General features: G+C 37.6%; 2 protein-coding genes across 3 annotated transcripts in view; one reads left to right on the forward strand and one right to left on the reverse strand.

The window, feature by feature from the left end:
* The window catches only part of LOC149086295 (ankyrin repeat domain-containing protein 13D), a 97,180-nt gene extending 75,768 nt beyond the window's left edge, over positions 1-21,412 (reverse strand). Inside the window, exons 1-3 of the mRNA XM_089232318.1 lie at positions 21,196-21,412; positions 16,127-16,262; positions 4,341-4,465 (exon numbers count right to left, since the gene is read on the reverse strand). Of these exons, the coding sequence (XP_089088444.1) occupies positions 4,341-4,465; positions 16,127-16,262; positions 21,196-21,291 (357 nt within the window). The 5' untranslated portion in view covers positions 21,292-21,412. The remainder of the gene's footprint in view (positions 1-4,340; positions 4,466-16,126; positions 16,263-21,195) is intronic.
* A 216-nt stretch (positions 21,413-21,628) lies between these two features.
* The window catches only part of Es2 (ess-2 splicing factor homolog), a 32,848-nt gene continuing 29,667 nt past the window's right edge, over positions 21,629-24,809 (forward strand). The window contains exons 1-2 of one of the 2 annotated variants that reach the window (XM_089232320.1): positions 21,629-21,731; positions 24,263-24,393. In XM_089232320.1, coding sequence (XP_089088446.1) covers positions 21,671-21,731; positions 24,263-24,393 — 192 coding nt within the window. In that variant the 5' untranslated portion in view covers positions 21,629-21,670. Of the gene's footprint in view, positions 21,792-24,262; positions 24,394-24,809 lie in introns of both variants that reach the window. The other variant, XM_089232321.1, reaches the window with a different exon arrangement.

Genomic DNA, 24,809 nt, shown 5'->3' on the forward strand with positions numbered 1-24,809 from the left:
TTTCTTAGAGTATATCTCATATCACGCTTTAAAATGCGGCATTCCAAGTCAAACCAGGGAGATTTAAGATATTTACGATGTTTTTTTTTAACCCGTTGATGCATATTTGCAAGAGTTGCTGCATGAAAAACACTATTTTTGAAAAATTCAAAATTAGCATTGGAGTCGGTGATTTGGTGAGTGGATGTGTCAGCTATGCAATCTGAAAAGGTATTTTGGAAAATTTCGGTAAATTGGGGCTGCCACCGTAGCTTAGATTCAATGTTGTTGTTAGGGTAAACATGTGCAGATGACGACGAGAGGAAGTAGGCAACAATTGGAAAGTGGTCAGAGTAAAAAAATTGCTCGACCTCAAAGTTTATTATGTTATTTATTGCGAACTGTAATGGGCAAAAAATATAATCAACAATTGATTTCCCAAATGATGAAACATAGGTATAATTTCCATCTTGATCCCCGGGGTATGAACCGTTTAAGATAGCGATAGCATTAGTTTCACAGAAATCAATTAGGGCATTGCCCCTTCTGTCGCGTTTACGGTCAAGAGAACCCCTACTGCTAAAATTTCCAGATGCAAGATCCGGAGGTGCCCGACCAGAGGGATCCCCGCAGTGGCAGTTCAGGTCCCCACCAACCAAAAACCATTGACCTCTACTGACCAGAGTGTAACAAAAATCTAAAATTTCAATAAAATTTTTCGTTTTGTTGCTCTCTGGGGGTATATAAACGGTTCCAATAATTAGATTTTGAAATAATAGAGTATCAGATAGGGAGATCTTAACAAATATTGCGAATTCAGACATCATTAGTATTTCCAAGACAGTTATTGATTTATGTATAGCAAGAATAATACCGCCAGTAGGTCTGCCGAATATGGGTTTTTTTGCCGGTGAAATAAATAAATTGAAATCACTCCATGCCCGCACGTCCAGGTCTTGGTCTGTATAAAAAGTTTCTGTTAAACCGAAAAATAAGAATTCAGAAAGATCAGAGATAAGTTTTGATGAAAGTTTCGACCGTAAGCCACAAATATTATAAAAACAACATTTTAAAGCATTATCATTATTCTGACAATCAACTAGGGGGTTAACATAATTCAAACAATTGTTTTCCGGAATTTGATTATCCTGAGGAGAGTTATTTTCGGATTGCGGCACGATTGACCGGGATCAGACATCGGTATTACTTGATGTATTTGATGGGACCTCGATGATCGAGTTATCATTCAAATCAACCGAAAAACATTTACCGTCCACAAATAGACAGTCCCATATCAGTCTCACCCTCTTTTTTGCCTTCAAGCTGCTATCCATGAGTGAATGGAGGTGGAATCTAATTTTCCTTGTTGTGGCACAAAAATCTTCTCTCACACGTAAACCATCGAGTAAGGTGAAGTTGGAACGGCGTACACTCTTAAAGGCACTAAACACATCATCGCGATCAATACGGCGAACAAATTTCACTATCATAGTGACACACTGTAGATTACCAGAATCTCCATTTCGGCGGCGGAGTGGATGAGCAATGTCGATCATCAGACGGTCGGCTCCAGACATCTGTAGCTTTTTTTTCACAATATCACGTACGACGGAGCACCAGTCCTGGACATCATCAGAGGGTGGAATCTGTACGTTCTCCAGGATTAGATTATTTCTTCTATTGTAGTCCTCAGCTCGGTCTAGGCGTCTCTGGATCGTCATCAGATCAGATCTCAATTTTTCGTTAGCTGCTCTGAGGTCCGATCTTTCCCGGCTAGCTCTCTCGAGGTCATCTGTGATTTTCGATAGCTTCGCATCCACAGCATCAATTCTGACAGCAAGATCTGCAAGGGTCTCAGAATTGGCCAGCATTATAGATTTGAGGTCCATCAGCATGTCAGCAGTGTTGGCGTCAGTTCCACGATGGGCGGGAGGCGAATCAGTTGAACTGTGCCTTTGACGTTTTCCCAAGGTACCCGTAGCCTGAGGGGGTGAATGAAGCAGTCGATTTGCAGGCGAGAAAATTTCGTCAATGTTTTTGCTCTGTTTTTTAGGATTCCCCATTATAAAACATTGTACAAAGATTCTGATCAATAAATCTGTGGGGACCTGAGAAATTAATAGCGAGAACTAATAAACACGATGAAATAAATAAGCAAGTAAAGGAAAAAAGATAAAAATATCAAGATGGCGTCGGAGCAAAATAAAAACGTGGCCTTTCCTCTACTGAGCAGGTGTTGCCATCCTTTCCAACTAATACAGTTCAATGATACATTGAAGTGCTGTGATCTGATCAGAGCTGTATTATTCTCACACACAGAGAAGGGGGGACAGGGGCATATGTAGGATTGACCTTTTGGTGGGAATTTCTTCCGGAGAAATTTTGAGTTAACCTTCAAAAAAATTTTAATCAACAGAAATTGATTGAAACAGCATATAAAAGATATTTTCTTACAATATTTTAAATTTTTCACAAAAATTTTAAATAAAACCAGTCAGCTTTGGGGAGGGGCCATGAGCTTTCTATGCTTTCCCTCCCAAGGTGATAAATTATCAAAAGTTTATGAACATCATAATTTTATAAGATTGCAGAAATGAATAGACGATTGAACTGATGTTTTTCAACAGCCTTAGCAATTTAAAAGCAAATACTTATAAAAAAAACATATGCATCACTTTTTCACGTATACACTTTTTTTTACCATTTATAAAGGACTAGCTGATACCCGGCAACGTTGCCCGCCCTGTAAAAAATTTACATGTATATAGCTTATTAATTATTTCTTAATCAAAATATTTCTGCATTAAGTAAGAAAAAATTACTTTCATTTTTAAATATTTTAATTAAAAACTTCAGGCATTGCTTGTGGATACACAATATTTTTGTTTGTCCATCTGGTGTGTAGACGTACAAATTTTTAGGATTACCAACACGCGAACAGGCAATGAAAAGGTGTCCGTGTGAAAAACAGGGCTCAAGTAAGTTGATACCTGCCACTGCTAACGACTGACCTTGCGCTTTGTTGATCGTCATGGCAAAAGCTAAAGGAATCGGGAACTGTAATAGCTTGAAAGTGAATGGCATTTCTTCAGTGATAATTGGGGTACATGGAATGAAGACGTGTTCTTCTCCAGCACATTCAGTTAAAATCGTTGCTTCAATGATGTAATTGTGCAATTTCTTCACGCAGAGTCTGTTGCCATTGCAGAGTATCGGTATTTCCAAATTTCTTAAAATCATTATAGGTGCTCCGACTTTGAGGGTCAAGTTGTGTGGTGGCACACCCGGAATATCCAAAGAGTTCAGAAATTCTGCAGGACACAGAACTGTCTGCGCTGTGTCTGTGACCGTGTCAACCGATTTGTAAGATGTGGAGTCTCCTGGAATAAGTTTTAGGATTTTTTGTTGATATCTTGTTCACACTGTCATTTTTCGATGCCAGAATCGCTTTCTCACAAAGCCACTCATGGTTTTGGTCATTTTGTTGAATGTTTGGGAAGACTTTGTCTGCAAGTTCTTGAACTGAGTTTATATATATAAGAACTGGCAAAATCCATTTGGGAACGTTATCAGTTCAGTGCTTGGGTCTACGGGAATTCTTCCATTGCCAAGTTTGATCAACTGATGTGAAAATTATAGCAGTGCTGTCATTTTGCAGTTGAACTCGCATGTTGGTGGATAATGATAATTTTTTAGCTTCGTGCCAGAGTGTTGATGATTTGAGGCAGGCATTGAGTTCATCAGTTGACGTTGAACATTTTTATTCCCAGTTTTGTCGTCGTAGTTGTTGTTCTCAGTTGTTAGCGACGTCATACGTCCAGCTTGGGCAGCGAATATTATTCAAACGCCTTTTAAGCATTTTTTAAATTGAAACTATACCTCTACGATGGGCGGTTGATGAGATAAAGGCCGCATTATCATTTATAGGACACCCTGTATATAGGCTAGCAAAAATACCCGGCGCTTCCCGGGTTTTCTTCAATTACTGGGAGGATTGGAAATGTGACAAACCGTTATAAATGAATAAACTGTTATAATAACAGAATTAAAGGTGTGACAAACCATTGTAAAGGCATATATTCCCGTCTGAAACGCATTATTGGAAACCACGGTAACCAAAGTAAACGTTCCGAAAGTGATTGTCGAGGCCCCAAAAACCATTGTTGCCACACAGTTTTTTGCCCATTTCGGGCATTTGCCCAGCTCTGACGAACTTTTAAAGTAGCCTACGGTTCAATCCCGGTCCTGTTTGGTATATACGCAGATCATGCATGCACACACACACACACACACATACATTCACATTTATATATAAGATTATAAAGGAAGATTTAATTTCCATAAATCAGAGGCTCACTCACATCACTGATTCTCTTTAGTAGTTCGGGAATTCCACCAACTCTACTGGTATAACGCTGATAATCTCTCCTCTCCAGAATTTCATGGACAAGTTCTGGATCACCAGTACTGATTGCCTCATGCACAACTGCAAATTTGTGAGAAATATATAATAAGAATGTATTAATAATGTTCTTTGACATATTTATTATCTATTAACAGGCTACATTTATGAAAAAATATGAAGCCTTAGCTAATTATTAATTCTGAATCCTTACAAGATTAATTAGATGCTTCCACTAAAACCCAGTTGGCAACTCATTCATTTCAATTTATTCAACATTATTAATAGTAGAGTCGACATTCTTTACAATGATCATAAGTTATTGTGATCAATAGCATAAGTTCTAAAATTTTCCCCATTCATCCCATGTTATTTTTTGCCCAAACATTGTAAACAATCTAATACGCCATCTAAACTCTGCTCTGCCCCTTTTTTGCAAAGATATGTACAAAATCTGTGTTTTCAGTTTTTTAAATAATTCTTCTCCTTGACATAGGAGAATTTGATGCATAAATTCATGCTCACATTGTACATCAAAACTTGTCTATATCAATACTGTAGGACCAAAAAAAAAAATATTGTTACAGGCAGGTTATCATTTTAGACAGTTTGAGCATTTGCGAATCCAATGTTTATGTAGGTGTAGTGAATAACATTGTATATAACGTAACACTGATAAATTAATTAAGAATGTGATATAATTTAAATGAGATAATAAAAAAGCACTAACACAATACCATGTGACTGGGAAGAATAAAAAAAAATAATGGACGTGACTGGGAAGAATAAAAAAAAGTAATGGACATGACTGGGAAGAATAAAAAAAAGTAATGGACGAAAGCCACAAAAAAAAATGTCCACAGTTGTAGCTCTAACCCCCTATGACTTTGATGACCAAATTTACGAGCTCGTAAATTTACAGCTTCTCCATAGAAGTGACACTTCTTTACCTTTCAACCAGCTTTCACAATGGGTTCCACAATGCTCACCTGGAGACAAAGGCAACCCCCCTCCAATCCCCCACCACAACCAGATTTATAGTATTTTTCCTGCGTATAATTTGTGGTGGCACATACACATAAACAGCATGTGTAATAGTACGAACCAACGGCGGGTTGTTTTAATATTGCTACGTCATCCTTCCGAAGTGAAAAGAGATTTGCAAGATATGTAAATCTGGTTCGATCTGCGCTAATTGGCCACCTCCTCCATAGCTGCCGCTATATAACGCCATGATGAGGTTGTCATGGGGCTTACATTTCCTGATTGCATCAGTACTCGGATGATCATGTAGTCACATCTCAGCTCTGCCGGGAGAGCCTGTGCCTCTAAGCTTTGGATTAGTTATTTTGATTCCGTTTCTGTGAGTCCAACTGCCGAGTTCAGAATGCTGGCTTGGAAGATAAGAATTCTAGGCAGCCCTCTGAACATCCAACGTTTGCAGAAGTTGATTTGATTCCTGGACTGTAACCTACATCTATACTCTACGATAACACGTGAGCTCTGGGATCAAGGAGACAACATTCGCGCTTGGAGGACCCCTCTTATGAGCCAACAAGAGAGGTAGCACGGTTATCTATTAAAAAGTATAACTTACGGCCAAAAAAAAAACATCGGTTGTTTCACTGATACCTAATAATCAATATAATTTATGCCCAAGAAGACAAGTGTAAACTGTTTCGTCCTTTACCGGCGTGTGTGAATGAAATGGAGGTGCCGGCCATGTGGATGTCAATTTATATCTTATTCAAGCTTGATTGCTTATACTGAAAATCAATGAGATTTGTATATTCTAGATTGGATAAACTCAATTCTAGATTCTATCTCATACAAGACAAGATTATTCTTTGATTATCTACATAAGGACAGTGTTAAGATTAAGGACTGATTATCTGTGAATGATACTATACTCACAATTTTTATTCCAGATTGTTTATTGTATATATGTATATCGTTGTTTATTATTTTCACATACATTGCCTATGTACATAAATAGAGATGTAAAATTCTCGAGAATATTGTCTGGTAGGACTACTATTATAAATAACTTGAGAATATTCTTATAAGTTCTTGATAAGAATATTCTCCTGTTATTTATAACATAGTTACATACAATATCCTTGAGAATATTCTCTGGAAGGACTACTTTCATTAATCACTCGGAAATATTTTTATAGAAAATAATAAGAATTATTCTAAAGTTGTTAATAATAGTCCTTCCTGAGAATATTCTTGAATATTTTCTTCGATGAGAATATTCTTCAGTTACCGAAAATCTTTCCAGAGAGTATAATCAAGAATATGTGTAATAACATGTATTATAATAAATAATCTCAATAAATAACAGGAGAATAATTATTATTTTTGATAAGAATATATTCTGTAGTAATTTATAATAGTAGTCCTTTGAAAGAATATTCTCAAGAATATTCTCTGTCCCCGTCTCTCTTCCCGTAAAGAAGATGGGAATATTGAAGTTTGTAGACACCACAATATTAAAGTTTGAAAGAAAATTAAACCAACAGGGCTGAATTGCACAACTTTTAAAGAAATGTGAATGATACAGAATTTAAGTGTATGTACATTGAAGAAAGCACCAGTTCTGTATCTTAGAATGAAGGTGATTATATAAGAATAGCTTCCTTTATCAATCAACCTTGATTTAATTTCTTTTGTTGTGAACTTATTTTTAAAAATTTAACTCATTTTAAAATAATTTTTTAAGGTTTTAATCTAAAGGTTTCTCTCTCTAAAATCTTTATAACCAAAATTTTAAACCTCTCATCATGTGACCTGGAAAACTAAATAACAATCTCCAAAGTTGTCATTGGGGGTGATTATACCAAATTGTTTTGTTGTAAATGTTTCAGGTAATACAAATACAAATACAAATACAAATACAACGCCACAACAGGCAAAATGCCCAACGAGGTGGCTGATAAAAAGATGCCCATAAAAATATGGTTGTCATATGTTTCAAAAATACAGCAACCCAATTAAAAATGCAATTAACACAAATTACAAACAATATATACACATGATAAAATATTATACAATGCCCATAAAGAATACTTATGGTTGTCTTATTCTAAGAATGGATAGCTTCTCGATTTACCCCAACATATTTATCGTATTTCTTTTTAAACGTGTCAATTGTGTTACAATTTACTACCTCCGGGGGTAAGCTATTCCATTTATTAACAACCCTATTGGAGAAAAATTCCCTGCGACACCATAACCTTGCATTGTCCCTCACCAATCGATACTGGTGTCCCCTTGTAAAAGCAGTCGATTGGCGGTGTACTAAAAGTTCATGGTCCATCCTATCCATCCCATTGAAAATTTTGAACACTTCGATCATATCTCCTCGACACCTGCGTTCATCCAATGTAAACATATTCAAAAAATGAAGTCTTTCTTCATAACTCAAGCCCTGTGTGCCAATAAGGACACGCGTAGCTCTTCTCTGCACCCCTTCAACCAAGTCTATGTCCCTCTGTAGGTATGGTCTCCAAAACCTTACAGCATACTCCAGTCCAGGACGAACTAAGCCTCGAAAAAGCGGAAGAATGACTTTAGGAGAACGCGAAGAGACCTTTTTGAAAATGAGACCAAGCATTCTATTCGATTTTTTGACAACCGCTGAACAATGTTCAGAAAACTTAAGTCGCTCGTCAATGAGAATTCCCAAATCGGTGACTCTAGTTGCATCCGGGATAGTGACATCATTCAACTCGTAAGAGAACCGTGGGTTGTTCGAACCAAAATGAGTGACCATGCACTTATCTACGCTAAACGTCATGCTCCATTCATTTGCCCATGCTGCAATCTTGTTTAAGTTGGTCTGGAGCAACTCCCTATCGCTTTCATTCCCGATTACCCCCATTAGCTTCACATCATCTGCGAATTTGCTAGTAATTCCATCGATACCCTGATCGAGTTTATCGATAAAAAGTGAAAAAAGTATGGGGCCAAGGACACTTCCCTGAGGAACTCCACTTGTAACATCTGTCCAACCAGAGAATTCCCCGTTCACCATAACTCGTTGCGACCTATCTCTTAACCACGATTCTATCCAATTCAGCAAGTTGCCCCCTATTCCAATCTCGTGTAAACGCTTCAAGAGTTTGCCATGTTGGACCCGATCGAATGCCTTCTGGAAATCAAGGTAAACAACGTCGACATTTTTGCTCTTACCCAAAGCCTTAGTCACGTAATCATAGAAGCAAAGAAGGTTAGTTACACATGACTTCCCCTTCCTGAACCCATGCTGATTATCCGACAATACATTATTCTCGTCTATCCACTTCACAAACTGCCTTTTGATGATAATTTCCAAAATTTTCGAGAGGGAGCTCGTCAAACTCACTGGACGATAATTAGACACCACTTCTCTACTACCCTTCTTAAATATCGGAACAACGTTAGCCAGTTTCCAATCTCTCGGGACGATACCCTCAGCAACACTACTCCTGTATATCTGTGCGACTGGCCCCAACAATTCATTAGCACCTTCCCTGAGAACCCTGGGATAGATATCATCTGGTCCTGGTGCTTTGCTTGCACATACATTTCTTAGAAGATTTAGGACCTCCACGTCTTCCACTTGAATATCGTTGAGCGTTTTATTACCCCATGCAACACCCGTATATCGAATATCATTATCTCCATTAAAAACCGACGCGAAAAAGTCATTGAAAGCACTACACATGCCTACATTGCTCTCTACTTTTGAGCCTCCTATCGAGAGGGGGCCAACTGTCCCCTTACATCCATTATTGACGTATCGAAAAAATGATTTTGGGTCAGAGTCAATGTTATCTGCCAACCTAGATTCAGCTTGCTTTTTACTATCCCTTATCGCTTTCTTCAACAGTCTTCTTTTATCAGTAAACAATGATAGGTCACCTCGTCCACTTTTATACTCTCTGAATGCTCTTTTCTTTTCAAGATAAAGGTTCCGCACGCTATCCGTGAACCATAGAGGGTGTGATGTACAAACACGCTTTTTTCGAACAAAGGGTATGACGTCGTGCAAAACAGAGGACAGCTTCGTACTAAATTCTTCCCATTGACTTACCACCCCTACTGATTCCAACCGGTATTTGAAAACTTCCGCTAACCTTCTTCGCAAAACATCAAAGTTAGTTCTCCGAAAACAAGGAACCAGTCTTTTGTTATCAACCTTACCCGAGGAAAAGTTACAGTGAAATCTGACGATACGATGATCACTGGAAGAAAACTCTTCCCCCACCGAAACATGTTCAACTAGATCCTCAGAACTAGTAAGAACTAAATCCAAAATAGCAGTACCCCTAGTGGCTTCTGATACATGCTGATACAAAAAATTTTCGAGCACCAACTTAAGAAAGTCTCTTTCATACTGATTTCCAGATGAAAGGTTCTCCCAATCAATACCCGGGTAATTGAAATCCCCTAGTATGAGAACCCTCTTTCGCTTACACATGTAGGAAATTTCATCATGCATTTTGGCGATATAGTTTTGATCCCTATTCGGTGGATTGTAACAAACCCCAACAATAAGCTTATGACGTCTTTTGTTCTCAAGTTCAACCCATATGGTTTCAATATCACTTCTCTGCACGTTACACTCTCTAGCCTTCAAACATGATTTCACGTATATCAACACTCCACCCCTTTCCTATCAGATCTATTTCTCAAAAAAGTATCGTATCCGGAGATGTGTAAGAAAGATTCATCCCCATCGTTTGCCCAAGATTCTGTAATGGCTATAAGATCCAAGTCCTCCACAACTATCATAGTTTCTAAAAAATCTTTCTTGTTACCCAAGCTCCTGGCATTTATTAACACACATTTTAATTTGCCCGGTGGTTTGTTGTCAATCGAGAAGCCATCCAAGTCAGAGGTGGGTAATTCCCCGTCAGTACTGTTGTGATTATCATTAACTAACCCGCATTCCCGACTACGTGGTCTGGGAGTAAAAAACCTGACCTAAGACTATCGTAAACCTCCCAGACCCCTCTCTTATTTAGATGGATCCCATCCGAACGAAGCCACCTATCGGTAAATGCGGGAAGCTCCAAGAACGTGACCCCAAGTGAGGAGCAAATGTCCTTCAGGCCTATAATGAAAACTGATTTATATTTCACAACATAAACAAAATTAGTAAAAAAATTTAAATTATTTAAAAGAAAAATGAATATTCTCGATTATTCTCTAATTCTTACATCCATAATATATCCAGAATATTCTCTTTCTCGGAGAACATTCCCCGGAGAATATTCCCACCTCACATCTCTATACATAAAAAATGAGGATGAAATTTTTTTCTGCAAATTCAAACTATGGCTATATTGGATGGAATAATTTGCAGAAACCATTGTAATTTCTGATTCATTTCATCTAGCTGGAATACAACTCAGATAGCATACAATAAATATGTGTAAGTTGATGAAGTAAGCGAATATGAAGCGCAGGATAACAGCTTTAATGACTAAACTGTCTATGTTATCTCTCCCCATATTACTCATGGCATATACAAATCTGTGAGTTTCCCCCAGATAATTTTACTCATGCGGCTTATATGCCAGACAGGCACCAAAATGATACCTTGCACAGGTGAGAATTTTGTCTCGAGCATTCCCTGCTCCTTCACATGATTGTGCACAGGAGCTATTATATATTTTTTTAATAAAGGGACCTGTGAAAAATTGTGACCCGGGTGTGCATAGAAAATAACAACCTAGGCTAATCAGCTAGGTGACCAGCTAATATTTGTGTATGTGTATATCATGAAAATTGATATCAACAGTATTGTATATCATGATATATTCAATTACTGCTGAATGCTTGCTATTTTCTACCAAGTAACATCTCAGAATTTCTTCCACTTTTTGTGTGCTCTGATATTTCTGCAAAATACATGCTTCAGACTTGTAATATCTGTGAAAACTTGAAGTTCAAAGAATTTCTTTCATTACATTTTCCAAGAGGTGAGGCAATGTTGTGTATAAGCAATGGGTCAAAGATGGAGAGAAATTGACCAGAGAGCTTTCAAGCTCATTAGAAGTGATTTACAAATTAGAAAGCAAGCTTCCCCAGTTTTTAGAACATGAATTTGTTCGTCGTACTCAAGCAAGGTACCTGAAGTACCTAAAATCCAATGTTCAAGAGAACGAGCTTTGCATCCACATGGATTTCAATGAAAACTATACATTTTTATACCAAGATGAAATCCAGTCTGCATACTGGGCAGCAAATTCCTGCACAATTTTCACTGCTATGACCTATATTAATTATAATCCAGAATTATGTTCTTTTTCAATGATCATTATATTTGATTACATGCAACAGCATAAATATGCAGTGGCAGTTTTCACTGACACAATAGTGAAAAAATTGAGAGATGTTTCCAAAATGTAGCATAAAGAAAGTTATTTATCAGTCAGATGCTACTGTGGAAAACACTTCAAGCAAAAAAAATTCCATTTGTCTTGGCACTATTATTCATGATCAATTTGAATGGCATTTTACAGCCACCAGCCATGGTAAAGGTGCAATTGATGGACTGGGTGGAACTGTGAAGCATAGAATTAGAGAAGCATTGACCCTAGAACAGCAGAGGAATTTTCCAAACATGCAGGGGATATATGTCCTAATGTCATTGTTAGCTTTGTTGCAAAGGAAGCAATTGAATCACAAAAACCAAAATTAGATCATTTATGGTCCCCAAATGAATACAAGATTTACACCATACCAGACACAAGAAAGATGTTTTTTTTTTTTCAAATGTGGAGCCATATAAAGTGAAACTCTAACTGGTACCAAAAGATTTAAAAGAATGTAAAGAATTCAATTTCATCACTGGCGCACATGAGCAAGCCTCGATACCAAATGAGAACACGCCAGTGAACAAAAATTTCAATGTTAGTGAATGGGTTTTGGTCCCATTTCTTGGGAAAAAACCACTAAGCATTTTGCTGAACAAATTATTTCTTCCTCCAATTCAAAGAAAATAACTAAAATTTCTAAAATATTACACACACACACCAGAAAATTTTCATGGCCGGAAACAGATGATGTTTCGCAGAAATTGAAAGAAACGCTATTGTAACAATATTGCCAGAACCTTCTTTTGATAAACGAATGCACTATACATTCTGTGGTTTTGCGTTCATTAATTTTATGATGGGCTGAATAAATGTTACAATTTTCATTGCACACATTTCTCTTTAATTTCCTAAAACTGGACTTTATGATCTGAATGAAAACTGGAAATTTGAAATGTAGTGTGAGTCACACATAAAACATTCTGTGGAATGATTATTTCTGATTCAACTTACATAATACACTGAAGAGCCAAAAAAACTGGTGAACCTGCCTAATATCGTGTAGGGCCCCCGCGAGAACGCAGACGTGCTGCAACACGATGTGGCATGGACTCGACTAATGTCTGAAGTAGTGCTAGAGGTAATTGAGACCATGAATCCTGCAGGGCTGTCCATAAATCCGTAGGAGTAAGAGGGGGGTGGAGATCTCTAATGAACAGCAGGTTGCAAGGCATCCCAGATATGTTCAATAATGTTCATGTCTGGGGATTTTGGTGGCCAGCGGAAGTGTCTAAAGTCAGAAGAGTGTTCCTGGAGTCACTTTGTAGCAATTATGGACGTGTGGGGTGTCGCATTGTCCTGCTGAAATTGGCCAAATCCGTCGGAATGCACAATGGACATGAATGGGTGCAGGTGATCAGACAGGATGCTTACGTACCTGAGTTGTATCTAGACGTATCAGGCGTTCCCATATCACGCCAACTGCGCACGCCCCATACCATCACAGAGCCTCCACCAGCTTGAACAGTCCCCTGTTGACATGTAGGGTCCATGGATTCACGAGGTTGTCTCCATACCCGTACATGTCCATCAGCTCGAAGCAATTGGAACCGAGACTCGTCACACCAGGCAATGTGTTTCCAGTCCTCAACAGCCCAATGTCGGTGTTGTCAGGCCCAGGCGAGGCGTAAAGCTTTGTGTCGTGCAGTCATCAAGGGTACACGAGTGGGACTTCGGCTCCGAAAGCCCATATCGATGATGTTTTGTTGAATGGTTCGCACGCTGACACTTGTTGATGGCCCAGCATTGAAATCTGCAGCAATTTGCGGAAGGGTTGCATGTCTGTCACGTTTAATGATTCTCATCAGTCGTCATTGGTCCCGTTCTTGCATGATCTTTTTCCGGCCGCAGCGATGTTGTAGATTTAATTTTTTACCGGATTCCCGATATTCACGGTACACTCGTGAAATGGTCGTATGTGAAAATCCAAATTTCATCGCTACCTCAGAGATGTTATGTCCCATCTCTCGTGCACTGACTATACCACCACGTTCAAACTCACTTAAATCTCGATAACTTGCCATTGTAGCAGCAGTAACCGATCTAACAACTATGCCAGACACTTGTTGTGTTATATAGGCGTTGCCAACCGCAGCACCATACTCTGATTGGTTCCATATCTCTTTATTTGCATACGCATGCCTGTACCAGTTTTTTTGGCTCTTCAGTTTATATAACAAAATAGAAAGCATAACTATTAAAGATAAAACTATGTCAAAAGATTTTTTTTCCACGGTCGGGCATTATCATCCTGGAAAACAAAGGAAGCTCCAATGGCTCCAGCGTAAGGGATGACATGAGGTCGCAGTATCTCGTCTGCATACCTTCGGGCCGTCAAAGTGCCATTCCGAATGATATGCAGGTCCGTACGTCCGCCTATGCTGATTCCACCCCATACCATCGAACCAGCTCGTCTGGATTGTGACTTTTCACGAACGAATGCAGGGTTATTTCGAGTGCCCCTGTCCCTCCATACCAGAACACGTCGGGTGTCACACTCCAGACTGAATCGGGACTGGTCTGTAAACAGCACTTGGCTCCCAATCTCGATGTTCAGTAGCCCATCTTCTTCGGGCCGCACGGTGGCGTGGGGTCAACGGAATGCAGACCATTGGCCTACGTGCATAGAGCCCTCCCTCATGAAGCCGATTACGTACTGTTTGGCTGGACACCCTTCATCCTGTTGCCAAGAGTAACAGTCTTTGCAGCTGCATAGCATTCTCTGTTCTGTTTCGACGGGCTGTTAACCGTATATACCGGTCATCAGTTGCTGTAGTGGCACGTGGCCGACCTTGCCCTGGTCGACGTCTAACATTTCCTGTTTCTTGGAATCGATTCCACAGCCTTGCAACAACACTTCTGGCGACTCCAACAGTGTCCGCAGCACTACGTTGTGTTTGCAAGGATTCCAGTCTGCCTATAACACGCCATGCCATGGATTCCGGTAAATCACGTTGTTGAGACATCCTCAAGTCACCTTGTCTCAAAAAAAAAAATACTGCGCAATCGAATTTCACAGTTACGGCAGTAAAACAGACTTTTCTGCAACATCCCGATTTCTGCCCTTATCTCCTTTTTCTGGTTTTTGACGTCATGAACTTTGATTTGCATATGAAGTTTTCTTCTTCCGTTTCCTGCTAGGCTTTAAATTATGGACGATTCATTTTATGTTACTTATCGGTATACATCTTTGCGTAATTTTGTTAAAACCATGTGCTCCCCTAATTGTTTTGAGCAGTGTACTTGCAATTTGAAATGAACAGTGTAACTCATACACTTTCCTTTCAACATTTTCCAAATATGAAGGGAGAGTAACAAACTGTTTTTGGCTTCTCAAACACTTTACTCACTCAGACACTGTACAGGCATGTGTAAGTATATAAAACTCTGAATTAGTATCACTCTTTCTTACAATCCGAGCACAACTCAGGTCTATCGCCATCTATGGGTGATTTACTAAGTCTCATCTCTGACCAGCAACCTCAAAAAGCTTTCTGATTGGGTGGGACATACAGCAGCTGCAGAAAAAAAATCTTTGTCACTTGACTGGTTGTCATCTATTAGCAGCTGATATCATTTTCTGCAGATTGTCCATGGCGGTAGATAATCCACATTTTTTAAATGTTTAGAACCACTTTTTTAAACAGATAATCTGCGGATTATTACACTAGAAAATACGGTACTACAAATACCTGTGCGCATTCCAATCACTAGTCCCATTCTAGACCCCTACAATCATTTCTTATCACTCACGTGCTGCAATTTTTCGTTTTCTTATATTCTAGACCATAGTCTCCCAAACTTTTTGTTCCATCGCCCCCTTCATCAGAAATTTTTTCCTCTCATCGCCCCCCAACTGAAGTAAACCCATAGGATTCTATGTTAAATCAGTAGGTTCTATCGCCCCCTTGGACCATTCCATCGCCCACTTTGGGAAACACTGTTCTAGACCATGTGGGGGGTGCCATTTTCCAAGATAAAAAAATCAGGATATAATGTACTATACAAGCTTTCTAAAGAGATAAAATTATAGTTACAGGCATAATAGTTAAAGTGCATCTAAAAAGTGATTATCGGTGTAAGCAGGTTCAAAATACATTGAATATGTAAAACTTTCAATGCGACCAAAGAAAATATTATAGACAGTATTGTTGTACACAGGTTTCACTGTAGCAAAATGAATAATCATCCAAGAACATAGACACAAGTCTATATTTTTAGTTAGTACAAAGTATTTTCTGTGTTTTTTTCCAATTTGTTTTAACAAGGTTTGAATACATCTGCGAAATACAACAGAAACAATAGTGCTGCATTTACACTGAAATGAGAACAGTGAAAATAAAAACTGAAATAGATACATATTTAATAGACCTACCTGTAAAACCCTCCTTATTCTCTACGTTGACATTTGCGTTTGCTTTTAGAAGCACGCGAGTTGATTCCAGATGACCCAAGGTCACGGCCAACAATAATGGAGTCCTTCCTCTTGGATCATGCTTTTCAATATCATGCTAAGAAAAGATAAAATGGTTAGATATCTTCATAGAATAGATACATATTTCTTATTATACACAAAGTATGAGGATTGAAGAATGAAACAATGAGAGACATGGAAAGATGTTTTTCATTTGTTAAGTGCAGATTATGATAAACGTGACATTGGTATAAAAATAGGTGAGAACTAGAGATGTAAAATTCTCGAGAATATTCTCTGGAAGGACTACTATTATAAATAACTTGAGAATATTATTATTCATGATAAGAATTTTCTCCTGTTATTTATAATATAATTATATATAATATCCTTGAAAATATTTGTAAGCCTAGACCAGATTTTTTTCCAGAACTTTTTTCCAGATTTTTGCAAAAATTATTGCATTTTCACCGCTCTGTAATCTGTTCGATAACTATAGCACATAGAAAAAATCGTAAATACAAAAGTTGCAGCAAAAATTTTGTCTTCTACAATATTATAATTTGCACTTTTGCTCTCCTATGAATAGGAACAGATATTGAGCAAAAAAAGTCTGAAAATTTTGAATTTTTCAGTATAACTCAGCTTGCACAGGGCTTGCGTTTCTACAAACTTGGTCTTTTACTAGTGGCTTTGGCCCCTATAACATATCCAAAAATTAGAAATACCTGACCTTTTGCAAGGAACCATATATAATTTGACTGGGTTAGTAACAAACCCCCGATTTTTTTGGGCATAAAATTTGGAAAAAAATTTTCATTGAAAATATTTTTTATTAATATTAAAAAAAAAAGATAATGTGTGTTATGAATTATAACTATGATGAATTAAAAAATTAATTGAATTAAAGAATTAATTGAATTAAAGAATTAATTGAATTAAAGAATTAATTGAATTAAAGAATTAATTGAATTAAAGAATTAATTGAATTAAAGAATTAATTGAATTAAAGAATTAATTGAATTAAAGAATTAATTGAATTAAAGAATTAATTCATCATAGAAACCATTAAATTCCTCATCATTCTTGATGAGTGATGTGTGCCAAGTTGCTTGACGTTGAAAACACTACAAGCCAAACATTAAATTTTTGAGACCCATTTTTCAGCAAAAAAAGGATCCATTATGCACATTAAAATACAGTATTTGACAGTTATAATTAACATTTTGTGTCATGTCTCTTGCTTGAAAATGGCTTAACATAGATTTTTTTATATCAAGGTTGGAAAAATCTCAGATACAAGGTCACCATCGCAAGCATAAAATCGGCATTGACACCTAAAATTTTGTATAGGCCTATGTGATTGCTAAGTCAGTCTAAGAATGACACAAAATTTTCTGATTTCATAATATGTCTTTCGATATTTAAATCTCAGAAGAGTCGAAAAACATTATTTAGAACTGGTTTTTCCTGGAAAAAACTGTTTGGCTCATAAGAAATCTGAATAGTTGAATAGTTATTAAACCCATTTGCTCACCAATAAGTTGTTAAGCGAGATGACTCACACTGATGGATATTTTATATTTCACAATAAGATTCTCATTTCGGTATTTTTTTTTTGTATCCTGTGTATATAATATGGAAAGTGCAAAATAACAGATGAGATGGTATGGGGGCCCCCATCTATTGCTTTTAAAATACACCTCTATCCTAATATGCGTACATTCATCCATCTTAATGAAACCCAGAAACTTTTCTTAACACTCCCAACCCTATCTCGTCTGTAATCACCACAAAATTTGTTTATCGCAACAGTACCCAATTGTCTGGGGAAAATGTGTAAAAATTTTTGTTTGTTCTTTTTTCTTCTTTTTCTTGACACAAAATAAAGTGTTCCAGACTGCCACGAAGCTGGGATGGAAGAGATCTCTGCAACAGGATAAGTCCAGTTGCAAATTCTTGGCATTCATTCATTCAGGCTCATAAGAAATTTGTATGGCATCTAATTTTTTTTCCCGATTTGCAAAGCCCTGCATTATACGACTGAAAATATTGTATTGATGCATTATTTTTCAGGGCCATATTAACCTCTTATGATCCAGGCACAGCTTGTGGACCTCAAGTGCATAGGAAACCCATAATAAATTTTGCATGACATATTGGCTGATGCTTTTAATAAAGGTGGGGCCCCACAAAGCAGAATGTTTAGCACAGTTCTGCGACGAGCCCTCAGCTGACTGGAAATGTTCTGCGGTAAAAACCCCCCATACGTGTAAGTGTTTTTTGCACTTTTTCTTAAACTTCTTCCAAATTGTTCTGCAGCAGTGCTAATTGTTCTGCGACGTACGTCGCAGATTTTGGCACATTCTGCTTTGGGGGTGGGGCCGAAAGCAAAATATTTTGTATCGTTCTGAAACGAGTGCTCAGCTGACTGGAAATGTTCTGTAGTAAAAATTCCCATAATAATGTTTCTTCACTACACTTTTCTTGAAATTCTTCCCGATTTTTCTACAGTAGCACAGATTGTTCTACGACATGTCACAGATTTTGGCATATTCTGCTTCGGGAGAGGAGAATTCGGACATCATTTTGTCTGTGATACTATTAAGACAGCTACACATTCACATCTTTATTTAGATAACAGCCATAGGCTCTTGTGTAGTTGAGAATAATGTTTGTTAACAATTACACAAAATTTCAGGAATAGCAAGAGAATCATATTGATCAGAAAAATATCGCCAAATCACTTGTACCACTATTCTGTGAGTATTCAAGCAGGGCTGCAACTGGGGGGGGGGGGGGGAGCAGATAGGTATGGCGTCCTGGGCACTTATATAACAAACCCTACATTCTTATATGTATATATAGCTCCAGTATAGAAATTTAGTACATCGTAATTGGCCGAAATGTGCGATGAACCATTACGTCACTGAAATTTTTGTTGGAGACGCATGACAATAGATATACTTAATTGTACTCAAATTTGACATCTGCAGTTGGAGCAGTGGTTAGAGCATAGAACACACACACATACTGAAGGTTGGGTGTTTGATTCCTACTAAAACCCATCTGAGATATCCCCCCCCCCATCCTTCCATCTTTGCTATCATTTATTGATTCAATAAAAAATGCTTTAAATTTTTTTTTTCTTATTTAATCGAATGCGGTCCAGGTGCATCAAGATGACAATAACAATGGCTAGTGAAGCGAGACTAGCTTAGCTGAGTACTGCTATCATTTATTGATTCACTAAACACGCTTTCATTTTTCGATAATGCACTTTCGGTTTCACCAAAAGCTCCACACCCCTTGACGTTTTATTATTGTCCTTGCCCGTAGTAACGGATCACCGGAGTGCTAATGCTTTTTGTGTTACTAAAAATACAGAGATTATAATTACGATTCCTGGGTGCTGGACCAGAAAATGTGCAAATTTCACCTTTTAGCCTACCTCAACATTACAGAGCGGTGTTAAATTGCATGCTTGCCCCGAGTCGAGCAAGCATCTAGTTCTGGCCCTGGTTACTAGTCATAACCAAAGAATTTTTGCACTTTTATTTTATATGATATATGGAACAACTACAGTGTGGCAACTTTTTTTTGGAGAGTTACTGGAAGGCTGGCCTTTTTTTTCTTTGGTCCTCTATTGGCACTAGTTTAAATACTAGTTTATTTTTATGCAGAGTTGTATTATTTAACTCTAGAATACTAACCCTACATCTCAGAGACATAGAGGTATAAGCAGTTAGCATGCAGTTTTATCACCTTTTTTTAATTAGTATTCTAGTATTAAGAGAGAGCCAAGGTTTATATTCATAAGAATATTTATATATCGGGGAGAAGGATGGTTGTATTACCTAAAAATGTCCTTGTTAATTATTTTCGATCCTGTATCTCATCTATTATGTTATATTTTTAATCTCAATCCTTCACTTAGTCTACAACAGCAATTCTCAACCTTTATTGATTCTCTGAGCCTTTTTTAATAAAAAAAAGTCTATGGCGGAGCCCTGTAGGCTAATTTTTTAATTATTCATAAAAGTTAACTTATTTTTACCATTTAAAAATATTTATAATTATCATTTTTTAAATTTTACTGGTTATTTGCCTCAAGTGGCCGTGGAGCCCATGGAGAGTGCACAAGGAGCCCCCCAAGGGCTCCACAGAGCATCAGTTGAGAACCGCTGGTCTACAACAGCAGTTCTCAACATTTTTTTACTTGCTGAGCTTTTTTTGGCATATAATTACCATAATAGAGCTCTGTAGGCCAATTTTTTATGTATTAATCACAGTTATTGATTTTTACTAATTAAAAATATTTACAATTATCATCTTTTTCAAATTTAGTGTTACATTTTTCCCAGAGCAGTGCGAAGCCCCTGGGGAAAATAAACAGTGAACATGGAGCCCCGATTAAGAATCCTTGGTCCACAATGCTCTATTTTTAATCTTGATTCCCCCCCCCCCCATTTAGTTTGACAATATTATTACTTTTGTCATTTTTTCGTTTCAACAGCCATAGTATTATCACTCTTTGGCAATGTGTCTGAGATTTTTTTCTTCGGCAAGAAAGACGTGCGAAACCATGACTTTTCGTTTTACTCTTGGTGACTTCTCATTATAGTTTCAGACGTTTTTCTCGCCAAAGGAAAAAAGTTGCCAAAAGAGATTATACTATAGCTGTTCATTGAATCAAGAATTTTTTGAGGAAAATCACTATAACAAGAGCGGTACCGCTAGTCTGTGAGTGTTCAGATTCATCATTTTTCATCTATATATGTCATTTTTATTCAGTAAAAACTATGGAATCAATTCCCATATTCGTAATTCATATAGCTCAAATGGTAATTATTAGATACAAGCTTTTAAATCTCATAGACCTTTCTTCATTTATATAAATACTGGGACTTACACAATTAAAATTTCACAAACAAATAGCTGATTCAAGAGATACGATTGTTCCCTATTAGTGAACTCTTCAGTCTCAGTAATGTGAATTTTTTATACAAGGAAAAAGTGTTTTTTTTTACCTCTCTGGAGTCCAACATTTTTTGTAGATTTGAATGCTCGTTGTGCCAAACAAGCCAGTGCAATGGAAATTCTCTCTTTAATTGTTCTTTGGACATAATTTTGACCTCGAATAGAAATTATGACGGATTTCAAATTATTATTATTATTAATCAATTAACTTCCCCCACCCACAGCTGGATGCGTTATTATGGATTTGTCAAAAAAAAAAAGAATACCTAGGGGGATAGGGAGGGTTAAAGAAACTACGTGCATGACGGTTAAAAAAATAAACATCCGAATAACAATTTTCACATGTTTGTAAAAATTTTCAACAAGTCTTAGGAATTTTTTAAATTACTTTATCTTTTTTAATATTTTGAAAACTTTTTAGGATTCATTGCAATTTTGGAATATTTTTCATTTTAGTTTGCGGAAATCGTTGGCATTGTTTCGTTTTATTTTCTCGAGTCGAAAGGCGGAAAGTCCAAGCCACAAATGTTGGAAACAAATATTTTTGTTGCGTATCGCTGTTGTAAATATTTGGTTTCTTACGCAAGTGAGATTTTTCCAACGATTTTTCTCCTTGAAAATATCCTTTTTTTTTTCTTTAGAAAAGGTTCGTCATTTTTCAAAGTAATAATCGATAATTAGTGGTATTTCAAACGGGGAGGCTAGGGGGGGGGGCGATGGATCGTGGGTCCCCAAATCATTGAGCAAACGCATGTATATGATTTTGAATTTTAATGTACAAAGTTGGCTCGAAGGACCTCCAAAAATGCCTCGGGCCCAGAGCTTGCTAAGGTTGCCCTGTCTATACCAGTCATTCCTATGCCTTTATATTAGTGAATTTGACGTAGTTATGAGTCTATATTTACTGAATTTTTGTAATTACATCATCTAAAACAGTGAGTTCTTAACATATGGATCGTGACTCGGACTTGGGTCGCAGTGGCTTCCAAGTTGGGTCGTTTGAATCCACTAACAACCAGGGCCCTCTTGAGCTGTAGGTCTTAACCCTAACTGGATTCGCAGGGGTTCCCGAGATGGGTCATACGAATCCACTTGAAACCAATGGTTTTTGCGCTGTGGGTCACGACCCAAACAGGGACTTCCGAGATGGGTTGTACAAATCTATTTGCAGACCTGTTATGAATGCAATTATTGTGTCACTGGTTTCACTAATTTTCCAAAAAAGACTCCCGTTGGCCAATTCCCAATGTATGGTAAACCGTTTTGTCGCCAAATTTCTGTATGCACCAAAACAGTGATATCTCGCCAACATAATTCTTCCAGGTCCTATAATGTAGATGGTGCCACTGCACCTGATTTTCTTTTCCAGCGTATTGTTGCCATTTCATTTTGCTCAAAGTTGGTTTTACTGTTTGAGTGCCATTTTTTCACGCTATGGCTGATCACATAGATTTAATGTATCTGCACGAGCTACGGTTTGAAGGGCTGAGAAGCATTATAGACTTCCATGTGGAGATGGGCCAGAAGTGTCAATGAGCTTTTTCAATCATTTTTGGGCAGTAACCCTAGTGCATAGCGTCTTGCCATAGCCTTTCTAGTGGTCCGAGGTCGATATTTTCTGGTCCAGGGTATCCCTTAAGCCGGGTTTTCCTAGGAGCAGGTTTTCTGTCGCACGCAACATGGATCACCCAGCGCCACACACCATCCAATCACCAATAAGAAGAGCTGTATGACTGTTTTCCTACAGAGTGCAATACAACTCACAACAGTATTTTATGTCCGGCATTATTGGCTGACTGCTCCTGGAGGAGTCAAATGCATTGTGCTGCGCGCATTTCACAGATCTTCCCTTCATTTTTGTTGTGCTTTCTTTCCCTTTCCTTCAAACCGGAGCATGCAGGTGACAGAGTAGCTGATGCCAGGGCCATATACTATATAGCCACCCTGAGCTGATGCGCCAAGCTAGGAAAACACAAACGCCTAGAGTGATTATGTAACACTTTTCTGCTGACGCGAAATGATCCAGTTCAGTTCACGCTGCGAAGAAGCCTATTCCTAGAAAAACCCGGCTTTATCACCACGCCGAGCGTGAACTTGGTGGTGAAGCGGATTGCATAGCACGCCCGTATGAAGTATGGCCTATAGACGCTTATTGATTAAATAACAATTTTTATTATTAATATATATTTAATATGTATACTTTTTTTTTAATTTCCACATGTTTTTAATCATTTTTGGGTAATCGTTTTTGACCGCAAACCAAGCCTAGGCTTATATATGCTGTCGCCAAGTCTCAGCTCATGGTTTAGAGGACTATATAATCAGTGCGTCTTATACAAAATGTTTAATGAATAGAGTTGGCTCTAGTGGCCTTGTAAAATGTTTCTTACCCAGAACTCTCTAAGGCAGCTCTATCTATTAAAGATGCTGCTGGCACGCTAAAAGATGCATAAAAATTTGGTTCACTTGTCCTATGGGAAACATTCTCTAATAGTAGAGAATGAAAGCAAAAGAATCTAGTTTTAAACTGGTAAATTAATTTTTTATTTCAATGAACCTTTGGATTGAACATGTTTTTGGGAATTAATTCTTTATTTGATTCACAGGGATACCAGGGAATGATGGGGACGACGACCATGCTTCAATTTTTTTTTTTTTGAGAGGGGACTCACTTTCACTCAAAAAGGTTCCAGATTTAGTCAATAAACTGAGATTTATGTTAGTTCATTTCACCATTTTGAGTCCGTATTAGAATGAACTAGTATCCCATCTAAAAGAGCTTCTTTAGAGAGAGCATTCGTGGCTTGTGTGTATCAGCAAAGTTTTAACACCCTGTATATTACTGTTATAGCAGGGGTGTACGACCTCCAACTTAACCATCTAGCTCTATCTGGCATTAAAAAGATGCATGTAAGAAAATCATACCTAGATTTTTATGCAACAAACAGGTAGGCCTACACCTTGACATGGCCTTAAGTGGTAGCCAACTCTGGTCCACAAATGGAAGAGGTTCTACACCTCTTAGATATAGTAGTAGCGTTAATTCAAGAAAATTTTCTATCATTAAAATCATTTAAAAAATTGTTGTAACTGATACATTTGTGTATTTACTCTAAGAAATGGAAGTTGCTGTTCGAAAGGAATCTGGGAATTTGAAGTTAATGCCATTGGAGAACAGAACGAAAACCAAAGATAATGAACCCAGTAAGAAAAAGAAGAAGATACTTGATGAAGATACCTACACAGAGGTAATTAATTTATCTAAAATGCTTGCTGTGTCTGTTGCATATCAAGTTTGTAAAGCATCATGAGCGAATATGATTAGTGCCTAATGTCAGAGTGATACTTTAATCCAGTGAAAGCTCGGCTAACAAAGCTAGTTCATTAACCAAATCATGTTCATTAGCTTAAATGCAATTTCCCACATGTTTCTGTGAGAAATGGTATAATTCATTGCGGGTACTGCCCAAATTTTAAAAAGAACATTATAAAAAAGACAAAATCTGACCGAAAGCTAAAATAAACAGCTTCAAAATTGGATAAGTGAGAATCTCTACAGGAAGATGAGAGACACTACAGCTCTTTTTATTTTCCAGTATGTGCAACACCACTGGTTAGGCTAAGACCATAGTGGAAGCTGCGAGTAAAGCGATGAATGAGAAGG

The sequence above is a fragment of the Pholcus phalangioides genome, unplaced genomic scaffold, assembly GCF_987345545.1.
Source record: "Pholcus phalangioides strain wild (caught in Gottingen) unplaced genomic scaffold, Ppha-v1.0 ptg000005l_1, whole genome shotgun sequence".
NCBI classification, from domain to species: domain Eukaryota; kingdom Metazoa; phylum Arthropoda; class Arachnida; order Araneae; family Pholcidae; genus Pholcus; species Pholcus phalangioides.